General features: G+C 38.2%; 1 protein-coding gene across 13 annotated transcripts in view; it reads right to left on the reverse strand.

The window, feature by feature from the left end:
• The window catches only part of ADAM22 (ADAM metallopeptidase domain 22), a 123,334-nt gene that overhangs the window by 42,780 nt on the left and 67,989 nt on the right, over positions 1 to 12,565 (reverse strand). For 12 of the 13 annotated variants that reach the window (XM_085540614.1, XM_032443099.2, XM_015853472.3 and 9 more), the window contains exons 6-11: positions 12,339 to 12,402; positions 11,667 to 11,736; positions 6,545 to 6,615; positions 4,875 to 4,949; positions 3,045 to 3,116; positions 1,878 to 2,044 (exon numbers count right to left, since the gene is read on the reverse strand). In XM_085540614.1, the coding sequence (XP_085396740.1) occupies positions 1,878 to 2,044; positions 3,045 to 3,116; positions 4,875 to 4,949; positions 6,545 to 6,615; positions 11,667 to 11,736; positions 12,339 to 12,402 (519 nt within the window). Of the gene's footprint in view, positions 1 to 1,877; positions 2,045 to 3,044; positions 3,117 to 4,874; positions 4,950 to 6,544; positions 6,616 to 11,666; positions 11,737 to 12,338; positions 12,403 to 12,565 lie in introns of those variants that run through there. The other variant, XM_085540615.1, reaches the window with a different exon arrangement.

Here is a 12,565-nt window from a genome sequence, read left to right on the forward strand (position 1 = left end):
ATAAGAAAGCATAAAACAAGACTTTCTATCTCACCATACTTTTGTTCATACTTGGAAGGCAGTGAGGCCCTGGCACCACTGCCCACAGAAGCTGTGGGTGCTCCATCCCTGGAGGTGCTCAAGGCTGGGTTGGATGAAATCCTAGCAGACTGAGATGGTGGAGAGCAGCCCTGCTCATGGCAGGGGTGGGAACTGGGTGGGCTTTGACGTCTTCCATCCCAAACTGTTCTATTATCAGTCATATTTTAGCAAGTGTTTTTCAAAGTCAACACTTTGACACTGCTTTGGTACATGCTACAGAGTGCAAGAGAGGCCACTGTGCTTCCAGCACCTGGGGGCCTTGGAAAAAGACACATGTCCTGTTCAGCAATGCAGATGTGTGGCAAAAATGACAGGGATATGCCTTGTGGCTCCCTAATGGGTCACAACTCCCTAGAAATGCAGCTGCTCTCAACCAGGTGCCAGCTACACTGTAAGCCTAAATTTAATGATGCCTTTGATGCTGACCACATCAGTCTGAATGATTGCCAGTTACTAGAGACAAAAGATGCTCTGCACCACTTCAGAAGTACTGATCCAGCCAAGCCAATGCACACTGGTTTTCTCACAGGAAAACAGAAAAACAGCACGAAACAGAACACAATGGGCTAACTGTGCTGAAAGTGGAAGCTGATTTTTAACTGGTGTGCTGCCAGAGCAGCCATCTTGCCCTCCCCACTCAGCCATGTCTTATTCAGTTTTAGAACTGGGTATTTCTAAGTAATCTCTGAATACAATATATTGAACACCAGCAAAAATGGTGTTAGAACTAGCACTGGAAATAGTATGACAGTGTTATCCAGGGTGCCAATCACAGGGAGAAAGAAGACCTAGCCAATCCACAAACATTCAAGAAAACATTTCCCCCAAAGATCTTACAATTTTACCAGAAAAGAAATAAGGAAGATGTGGGGGAAAAAAAAAAAAAAAGGATTCCCATTTTACAGATGATGAACCAAGACACTGAGAAACAAAAATGTGCAAGCAACACTCACAGATCTAACTCCACGTAGGAAAGCAATGACAGTAATTAAGCATGTGCAAAAAACACTGAGCAGCTGGATACTGGGGCTGCGCATCCTGGCTCTCTACTGGAGTCATGTGAAAGTGAGGATCTACAGCTAAATTTGTTCATATAGTTTTCCCATCCCTCAGCAGAGAGGGATAAGGGCTCCAACAGAAAATTTACCTGGCCTGTCTCCTGGGGATGAAAATCCTATCAAGAGTGTCTCCATTATTTGTTAGATATATTTTGTTATATCAATAGTATTATCAAAGTAATTTAGAGGTTTAGAGATAATAAAATGCCTCCCAGCTTATTATTCTTATAGTGTATGTCTTTCTGGAGGACAAACTCTTCTGAGGATCCAATGCTCCTTTCAGTAATCCTGCAGCATGCAAATCATTCAACAGAGCGCTTCTTAAGCAAGAAAACTCATGGGTTTTAAAGCCAATGTTGTGATATTACACAGTTTAGCAGTGCTGTCTGTGCTCTACTACTAAAAAAGTGAACCTACAAGGAGGAATCATGCATCACCCTCCAGGCAGCTGCAGTCACAGAGCAGGTAATTGCACAGGACAGCCAGAAATTAATTACAGTGCATGCAGCTCAAGCTTAATATGTTAAAACTAAAAGGGGAGCATAACCTCTGGTGGCACTGGCAGGCAGACTGTGCACTGTTTTAACTTCTTCCCACCTCCCCTCAGAAATGTTATTTTCTGAATTATTGTGGGTTACACACACAACAGAAAGGAGACGCATCAGGCACTCGTGATAAGCAACCCCCAAGGAAAGGAAAAAAAAAAACAGTAAGAAAACGTCACACGAGATTACGTACGAAAAAAGGTGAACTGCATCACTTTTCTCTCTGATAAAATCCCTCCTATATTTCATAAACTCACGCAGGGTCACCAAGGGGTTTTCAGATATGGTGAACTTGTTATCAGTAGCCCAGGTTTCCATGGCAACCAATACTATCCTGGTGTTAAGCTGTTCCTTATATATCTAGTACATTAACAGAACGAACAAATAGATTATGTCAAGGAGAATGAAGGTGAGGTTCACTCCTTCTTTGCAACAGGTTTCATTCTTACGTGACAAAATATTCAACTTGTTCTACCACACTTTAGGTTCCCCCAGGTGCTTTTGTCTCCCTTAAAAGCAACACGAACAGGAAAATAAAGTAATATTTAGATTTTAGGCCTAATTCTTCTGTCCTCTCTATTAGCCACAAAAAGATCCCTCTGAGGTCTTGCTCAGGCAGAGGCTCATAGAACAGAGGTGAGGTTTCTGACAAAATGCTACAGAAGCTTTACAAACAATTCAAAAGACTTGGGGTTGATAGGTCTCTTACATTGTCCTCAGGGCACAAGATCTTAGACACTCTTAAATCAAAAAAACCTTTTGTTTTCACTGCTATTTACCTCTACAGGAGAATTTAACCTCTCACTGGCAGCCATCCATTCAATGTTGGGAGTTAATACTCCACAGTTCAAGGGTGGGAACTACATTTTTATTTCTTCTAGTAATGCTTCTCCAGAATGAAATGTAAGAGCCAGCAGCTTATCCTACTTAGTATCAAACATATAATCCACATAATCCATTTGTATGTCCCTATTCCAACTCATTACTCAAACGTTTTTCTTTTTTCTCTTGTTTTTAGAGAAAGTTTAGTGTACTCTAATTCAGATGATTTTTGAGGTTTCAGGTAGACAGCGTATGAGCTTGTGTTAAAAACTCTCATATCTAAGATTCTCTTTAAACCTCAGACTCCAGGGATCTATCTAATTAAAGGATATTTAATTCTTGCAGCCACAAAAAAAACTCTTTAACACTTTATGTTAGACAAAGGCTGACATGGCTGACTTCAGTTCTAGATGAAAATTGGTGATTTTTGTATTTGTTGCTATTAGGTACACCATGAAATAACAGCTCCTGACTTATCCGAAGGAGAATCATATGATGATCTCATGCGTAAAAGAACATTCAGTCAAGTGATACTTACTAAATCTGCCATGTTCACAACTGACTTAGCATAGCTGTTTGTGTGGCCAACTGATAAGCGGTGCTTTTTATACTGCAAAACAAACACAGATAAATTACAAGTATAGATTTAGAAACACAAGCTTCCTTTCCAAAGAAAACCACAAATTAAATAGTAACTATACCAACAGCAAAGCCTCTGTGTATGGTTTGGTCTCCTGCGCCGAATGTAACAAATGATAGTAGAAAACTGCTCAGAAATGCACATTATTGATACATTTCACAATCACAATCACAATTCACACATAATTCACAGGAAAGCACTCTAAGATCTTCAGTGGGGGGAAAAAATGCCATAGGAACAAGAAACCATTGTTAATCTCTTCATTAGCCTTATTATCTGCAATATTAAAGGAAATTTTCAAGTGCCAATACAGAAATAAGAAACTAAACCTCTATAAATAAGATTTATTTAGAAGTGTTACTGCAACTGTGCAGTAAATGGTATAAAGGATAAAATGGATGTGGCACGAAATGAATGGAGGTGTCCCTGGACCTGGGAGCTGCTGGCTGAGTCCACCTGGAGTGCCACATCTACTGCACACACAAAGAATGTGCAAAACACATCTATGTGCCATAGGGTAAGGAACGAGCCCAGAACATGCCTCCTCCTCATGGAAGGAAATTATGTGGCTTATTACAGATATTTAAAGACATTTGCTTCAGAGAACAAACTTCCAAGTTGTCTGATTCTTGCATTGCCAATAATTAACCAAAAATTAGGAAGCATTGTCCTCAGACAGATGAGGTCCCAGTGGAAATGCTGCATTTTCAGGTCTTCAAGACAAACATAATACTTCAAAGAATTCAGCATCTCTTATTGTTTGTTTTAATCTAAGAATTTACTGCTACTCTCACCAAACTGAGCTGACAGGAGTTTGCTGGTATCACTAAAATTGTCTAATAAGGATGATAAATTCCTTTTAGACTCCTATTGTCTGATTTTCCCAGTTTGAGTAGCACTTGAAAGAAGTTGCACAACTGATAAATTGTATAGATACACTGATATCAATGCCATAAAGAATCATAAAATCACCTAGTGATAAAATGAGCAGTTTGAGGGGCATCGCTGGTCTCTGAGCGTTACCCAGTTGCTTCAGGATCAAATCCTACCATTTGTGTTTGAAAAAAACACATCTTCAAGAAATACCCTGTCTGTATTTGAAGACTGCAAGAGATCAAGAGTTCATCATTTCTTTGCTATGCCTTTTATTAATTAGTAATGAACTTCACTGGCATAAACCTGCGCCTTTTACCACTTCAGTAAGCCTTGCTTTTCTTCAATACACTAAGCTTTCTTATGCCTCCACTACATCAGAGAGCCCATTTATGTTTTTCCCTAAAAAAGTACTCAAGCTTAACAAGATACATTTCTTTAAATTTATTTGGATGTACCAAAAAAAATCTAGTCAATATTAATCATCCCATTGTCAGCAGCAGCTGCAAAAAGCCAACGATTACATTACTGACTGCTGAGCTGATGCAATGAAGACAAGAGCTGAAGAAAGTCTGAAAGAAAGCCATCAACTTAAGCCCTATTGTCATTAGCTACCTTTGAATGCAAAGCTTCAATTTATGATGCTTTCTCTGATATGCAGGCCTGCTTGCATTCTTGGCGAAATCACCTTGCTAACATTCAGACACATCTCCATCAGTGGCATAATCTCTTAAAGATTATTAAACAGTGCATTTTTTCTGGCCATATGTTACTCTTTAAGATGTATCATTTAAAGGGAAATTAAGAATTTTATTCTATTGATAAACATAAGGTATTGAAGTATACCAGTCTTACCATTAGATGATCATTTACAATCATTAACTCAATGTATTTTGTTTCTTCTTCAATTTTACGTGGAATCTGACGAACCTACAGAGAGAATATAACCATAAAACAGCCTAATGATGACAGATTACAGGGAATAACTGATAACTAGAAGCAACTTCAGCAAACAAACTTCTCACACATATTTTTTTAATTGTCTTAATTTTGCTTTTAGACTTTGACGATACTTCTTGTGTTTAATTATGTCACAGTAAAAAATTCTTAGGCGTACCCTATAAAGGCAATTGTAGGTTTACATGTTTGTCAATTCTGTCTAGATTTAAAGTAAAAATGAGTAAACAAATTCACTGTGTAACTGGAGGGTGAAAAGGAATGGACTGGAGTATTTTTTTTAATATATAGTCCTCATATTTCACCTCCTCTGGAACATTTGTTTGAGCTTAAACAACTAAATCAAGTATTTTAATCCAATTAATTCCAAGTTTAGGTATTTTAAAGACAATTCTCAGTGAGGCCCACATATATAAATTTCCTTTTTCACTGAGAAAGTAATTCTTCCTAAGCTTTTTACAAAAAAAATCTGTGTATTTTTTACTTGCAAGCTGCTTGATTCACACAGCAAATGCAGTACTCTCCTCCATCTCGCACACTTAGTTTGCATTTAGAAACATTTATGACAGTGTTTCTCCATGGTGTTCTTGTTATCCTGTTGTTGTTTATTTTTTCAGGAGAGTTATTACATCATTATGATTTGAAAATGCAGAGTAATGGCTAGTTTAAAGAAAGACAGCAAACCACCTGATGTAAAGGAAGATCCTCATGAATGGTTTCTGGAATTTTTCCAATGTCTTTCTCACTGCTTTTCTGAATCTGAGATGCTTACATTAGTCAGAGAGAAAGTCATCTTCCCCTCCCACTGCTCTCTGTTTGATGTTGCCTGCACTGCTCAGGCCCCTGAATCAGCTCTATTTTGACCTGTACCATCATTTCAGCTCCATTCCTAAAGCAAAGAATTGTTTCTGTCTGTCCAAGGTACAGATATAAGTTAATTTTTTCTCCCCTTTAAAAAACAGAGATTGAAATATCACTTTAGAATATTTATTTTAAAACAAAGCGACATAAGGTAGGCATTTGTCACTACTGCAACATAAAAGTGATTTGTTAACGTTTCATTAATTAGGAGTTTCTGAAAAAAATATGTATCCAAAATAGGATAAAATATTTTTATCCATTACTTTTTTCCATGTGCAATTTAGGGGTGTTTAAAAATGTTATAATATTGAGAAAAATGTTATTCTTGAGATTCAGCAACAGATTAAATGGAGTCTATGGGAGGAACTGCCTTATACTTTTATAAACTTAATGGAGAGGGTCTGCTGTGCTTTGGCCACACACCCACATCATAAGGTACCCAAAAATTCTCTTCAAATTGACACTGTGGTGACACCTTAATGAAAGGTGAAAACATACACACTTAACTCTTCAGCTAGGCACTGTACAAGAGATTCCAGCAATCCCTTGTCAACATTAGATACCACTGTCTGTTATAGCTGTATCATACACAGAGACTTCATGCCAGTCCAGGAGCAGCAACAGGACTCCATCTGGATGAAATAGTTCAGCAGACACAGTACAAACTTGATACCATATTATTTATAAACAAGCACATTGGCGCATACCTGCCTTCTCCTTCTTTTGTGTCTTGGCTTTACAACAAACTTCTGTGATGTAGCATTCATGCTCCAGAACTCTAAGCAGAAAACACAGGCAAACCCATTGAGTGTTTACAAAAATACAGCCCAACAATTAGTGACCCCAATGCTTCATGACAGTAGTATGACATTCTTCCGTGCATCAGATGCAAAAGCAACTCCTTTCTTCAATGTTCCAATTGGAAAGGAGGCAATGTTACAGATGCCTCCCTGTAAGAGGGTTCTTATTAAAAGCTCCACTAGCGATAATCTACTCTGCTGAAACAGATGATCTGGAGGTGTCAAGCTTCAGAAAGCACAGCAGATGTTCTATACCAAAACTTTACCAATACTGGGGATGTAATATTATTAGCACAGAGCTTCCACAGAGCAAATCACATTTTTGGGAATTCAGCAGGCGTTCACAGAGCTCTCGCAAAATTAATAAGAGCGTGAAAGGCAGAATTAACACTCTAAGAAGATTATATTCACAAAGTAAAACATGTTTGAGTTGGGAGAAATGTTATGGGATTTTGGCAGTGCTCCCTGTCAAAAAGATATTCTTCCCTGCTGATCCCACTGTGTCTTTAATTTGTTAAACCTCTAATAGTAAGCACCAAGTAGTTTATTCTTTTGCCAAATCTGCTACTAGCTACTGATAGAAAGGAACACAATATAAACTAAAAAGAAGGCAACACTTGTTCTCACCCTCTCCTTCACAACTCCATGGGGGGCTATAAGAAAGAAGGGGACAGACTTTTTGGCAGGGTCTGTTGTGACAGAACAAGGGGAAGTGATTTCAAACTGAAAGAGGGAAGATTTAGTTTGGATATAAGAATAAAGTTTTCTAAGAGCAGTGAAGCACTGGAAAAGGTTGCTCAGAGAGATAACAGATACCCCATGCCTGGAGACACTCAGGGTCAGGCTTTACTGAGCTCTGAGCACCTGATGTAGCTGTAGGTGTGTCTGCTCATTGCATTATGTTCAACTAGATACCTTTAAAGGTCCCTTCCAATTCAAATGATTCTACCATTCAATTATTCTATGACAATTCTACTTTTCCATCTTCTGGATTCAAAGCATCTCCCTCACCTTTCCCTGTACAATAGCAGACTCCTTCCTTATCTTCTATAAACACACGTACTATTTACATATTCCCACAAAGAACTTTTTCTGAGACATAAATTAAGTGCTTGCATTTGTGCATTCCGTAACCTTTTTCCTTTGCCTAGTTTCCCTCCTTTGCATTTTGTCTAACTTTGGACATCCCTTAATTCCCCAGGAACTGAAGACTACAGTAATTCCATGGTCATTTTACCAGTCCTGCAGAGCAGTAGACAGCACTATGGAAGATGTGTACGTTAAGGGGCTCCAGTTCACATACCTTTACAGACAACTTTGATTGTGTTAAAAACCCTCAATACGTGTACAGGTTTCTTACAGCTCTACAGTTTCTCACCCTCTTCTGGTGTAGTATGTGATATATGTGCATAGTGCTGCCTGTGCCGTGCAATGTATGTTACCCCCCCGTCGTCATATTTGCCGTTCATGAGTATTGCTGATTGTTCTTATACTGTTAAATCAATACGCAGTGATACATTTTATTTAATATGCTAGCTATGCATATTGGGAGCTCTTGAATTATGGTAAATGTTAATATTTCAAACAAGCCAATTATTAATCTTACCTCTCATACTACAGTAAAATACCAGCAATTTCTATATGAGGTTCAAATACACTAGAATACAATAATAATAGGAACTTGATAAAGCTGTTATGCCAGCAAAGGCTTAAAATGAGAAGTTGAATTGCCCATCTGATGAAGTTTTAGCAGCAGTAAGGGCTAACGTTAACTTGCAGTGGCTATTCACTTATAATGCCAACCATCAAAGCAAAGCTTGGTTAACTGGCATTGTCTTGGCTGTATCTCAACAATTATGCTCTCATTTTGGTGCTTGAAATTTGTGCAGTCCTAGGCTTTCATTTTCATGGTTAGACCAGCGCACTTGAAGACTTTCTGTACAAGAAAAGATCCATAATAAATTTAATAATATCGAAGGATTCCTATATATTGCTTAAAGGCCTGGAGCTCAGAATGATGAAAAACCAAATCTTCACATTTTTTAAAGATAAAATTATATTGGATTGTTCTTTGGATATGTTGATTAATTCAGTCTGTGTTCATGCCTCTCAGCCTTTCATTTGAGGTTCTATATTATCATTAATGAAACTAGTAAAAATATAACTTCTAAATCAATGAAATAGTAATTAACAACATGTTTATGGGATCCCAGATAACTTGACCAGCAAATGTGAACCTTTTTCCTACCATCGGAAGTCAGCCATCTCTGAGGGGAATGATGTAGCCATAAATGCCGACACATTAGCATGCATTAACACTGTGCCATAACTCACAAACTGGATGAATTCACACAGCCATTTCCAGCCAGGGACCCTCAGGCTAAATAACATGACCAGCAAAATCACCCAGGAAATGCAGAGCTGAAAAAGCCTAGCGGAAATTTCGACAGGAAGATATTATCTTGAAAAAATATAAGGACAACTCAAGTGACCCCAAAAGGAAGGGTCATCTGTTACACACTAATCGAAAAACAACACCTACAATAAATACTGTTGTATAAGACAATGCCAGGGCACTAAATGTCTGAAGACAGACAGTGAGAAAATGTACAGTTTACTAAATTATGAAGTCTAAGTCTCTAAACATGGAAAGTTATTGGATAAGCTTTCCTTATTTAAAGTCATTGCCTCTAGATGCTACTGCACATACAATTTATTCTTTTTTTGCAATATCTGTTTTCTTTTTTGTTTGTCTCTTTGTTAACTTCCCAAAGGAAAAAAGAATGTTAAAAGTACATTGCTATTGAACTGTGGTAAAATAGTGGGCTTTTACAATTACTGATATTGAGTAATCCCTACTACTTGATTTTTTTCCTAACATCAATATAAAAGCTCGTGATACATCCAAACGTTCCTAATGCAGTGCTGAGTGGAAATCTGAGCTTATACACAGACTCTTTAGAAGATAAGAAGAAAATCCTGGCATCAAGGAACAGCTGCTTATGCTGGGCAAATTGATAAATTAGGAAAGTATTAAGGAACATAAGAAATATTGATGCCACAGGCTAACATGGTGCTTGCTGAGAACAGTAATGACTCCACAGCAGTACTACCAAAAATAAAAAATAAAATAAAATAAAATGCATCTATAATATGAGCAATTACTTGCAAGTATTTCTTAAAGAAAAAAAAGAAAAAAGAAAAGTTGAGGTAGTAGAGCACACCCTGCAGACATGGTGCAGGCAGCAGTGCTGGTGGGGCAGCGCAGGCTGGGAGTGAAGGAGGAGGTAAAGTACAGTGTGCTGCAAGGCTGGGGGTGGACACCAGAGCTCGTCCTGAAGAAGACTGGACAAGCAGATGGTAGTGGGAACAGCTCTCATCCTCTGGAGTTGTGGCTGTCCATGAAACATGACATCAGAACACTCTTAAAGTGAATAACCAAAGACAAACAAAAATGGTGGGATTTTCAGCCTGAGCATTATTTGTTACAACTACCGAAACTTTTACAACAAGACTCAGAATAATGTTTCCAAACAGCTTCACAAAAGCAAATACAGACATGGAGAAGAGCAAACATTAACTTAAATTTTATCTTACCGTGTATGAGATACTAAGCACAAAGAGATATCACCTTTTCTGCACATTACAAACATTTCTATAACTCAGACCACTGGCTTTCCACAATTACATCTCCTTTTCAACATTTTAAGCAAAGTAATTCTATGATCTTATGATTTTAATTCAATCAAGGGAAACATCTTCCATTTGAAAAGCCAACAACTATTTACTTGTTACGTACAGTAAAATCAGAACTGTGCAAGTGTATCTGGATTTCTGTGAAACAATCTGAAGCTTTACTTTGACACGTCTTTTGAAAATCAAGGAGCTTTGGTGGAGGTGAAACAGGTGGGTTCTGCTTGCAATAAATTCCTTTTCATAATTTTTAAAGCAGAAAATAATTGTTTTACTCCAGAATCTTGACAACATAAAATGGAACTATTAGGAAGACTTAGGAGGCTGCTGACATATATCTGTAAGTACCAGCTCTGGCAGTCTCCTGTTTAACAATCTTAGACAGAAGACTTCTCTCAATCACTCAGCACTGATTGCATTATTTCTAGGCTTCCAATGACATATCCTTAAGAAACTCTGATACAAGATGCACTTAATTAGTCAGCCTCATGGTCAATACATTGTTCTCGTTACAAGCACAGAGAGTAACCATGGTTCATGTGTATGGTGCGCATACATAGTAAGTTTCCAGACAGGGACATGGACAGCATGCTGTGCATAAGCATTGTGCTGCCCTTCCACCCCATTCCACCTTCTGCCTTGTCTGGCCATAAGCAGTGGAGACATAAGGCACTAAGCTGGGAAACTGTTGTGTTTTAAGGCAGAAAGACTGCTTTTCCAGAAATTAAATCAAGGTGACCAATTGTAGAAATTCCCTTGGTTGTTTTGTTCTTTGTGGGTTTTTTTCCTCATTAATACACTGAACACTTCTGCTTTGCTTAACAGCTAACAAAGCTGCACATGCCATGCTCCAGAACAGGACAATTCATCTTACGGGCAATGCCCAACATAGTAGGAACCCAGATCCCACTGTTATCATAGGACAAATGATACTTGTGGCAATAGGACTGGACATCTGTAACTTCTCTCTGTGAAGAAATTAGTCTATAGTTTATTTTCATCACCTTTAGGCTACCCTATTCCCTTCCCTTATGTAACTCTTAGCAGATAATGCAGTCTGTTGACTGCAAGACTTGTTAAGTGAAACATACATCATCACATGAAGGTCTGGGAGAGGTCTGATTCATTGGATTCAAGTTTTTTCAGCCCTCCAGGTTCTCTTCTAGTGCCTTCAGTATATCAGATTTATTTTTTTTTTCAGCATTTGTTTTTGTTTAATGGGGAAGAGATATGCAAATAAACAATGCACTGTCAGAAGAGTATTCATCAAAGATGATTAACAAATCCAGCCTTAGACTAAAACAAATCAATAGCCATGAATATTAAAAAATCATACCAGATGGCAGGTCAACCAAAGGAAACTCAAACAACTTGGATTTGTAAACAGAGTGGAAATGGAAGTCGTTCTGAAATAGTAAATAATTGCATGTGTTAATAATAAATCCACCTTGTGAGCCTTAAAAAGACAGTTCTAAAGGGTCCCTTGCTATTCAACACCCACATTAGGAAAAGTGCAATCTGCAAGGCACCATTTCTTTACACTTTTCACAGCTGAAATAGGATTGCTAATACGTTCACATCTGAGTACAGCAATGAAGTTATTGAGCACACTTAGAGCTGGATTTAGGAGAGCTGCCCAGGGAACACTGTGAGAATCATGGGAGCTGCTGCACTGGAGCCAAGAGCAAAGAAGGATGAGAGGGATATAACCAACCCAGGGTGGGAAGTGCCATAGGAGGGGACAGAACATGCACAGGCATCTACTGCTGGCTCCAAGGGACACTCCACCTCCAGGAGTGCTGCACTGCTCTACTTCCAAGTTTTATTGAACATATACATGTACCACTACCTGACTTCTGGAGGACTACTTCGGTCTGTGATTACGAGGACTGAGATCCAGAGTTAATGAGTTGGTAATGAGGGGAATTAGTCTTATGCCTGATCTTTACGAATGAATGCCTGTATTCCACACAAAAAATACAGCAGGTCTACCAGAAGTTCTACTTACATCTGAAGTGTAGTTTTCATCTGGTTCAATAAGGTAAGTATGATTTCCATCATAGAACATCCCACTGTCATGCGCAGGAGAAATAAATGTAAAACAAACGTTAGTACAGTTTTGAAGTTTAAGAAGCTCACATATTTAAAAATAAATATTTCAGAAGAGAAGCAGTTAAAAACGTCTTCAGGAACTGAACATAATTCTGAATCATTTTTTTTGTTTCTTTGCTTTAG

This window comes from Coturnix japonica, chromosome 2 (assembly GCF_054131305.1).
Source record: "Coturnix japonica strain WE chromosome 2, WE-NBRP24, whole genome shotgun sequence".
NCBI lineage: Eukaryota > Metazoa > Chordata > Aves > Galliformes > Phasianidae > Coturnix > Coturnix japonica.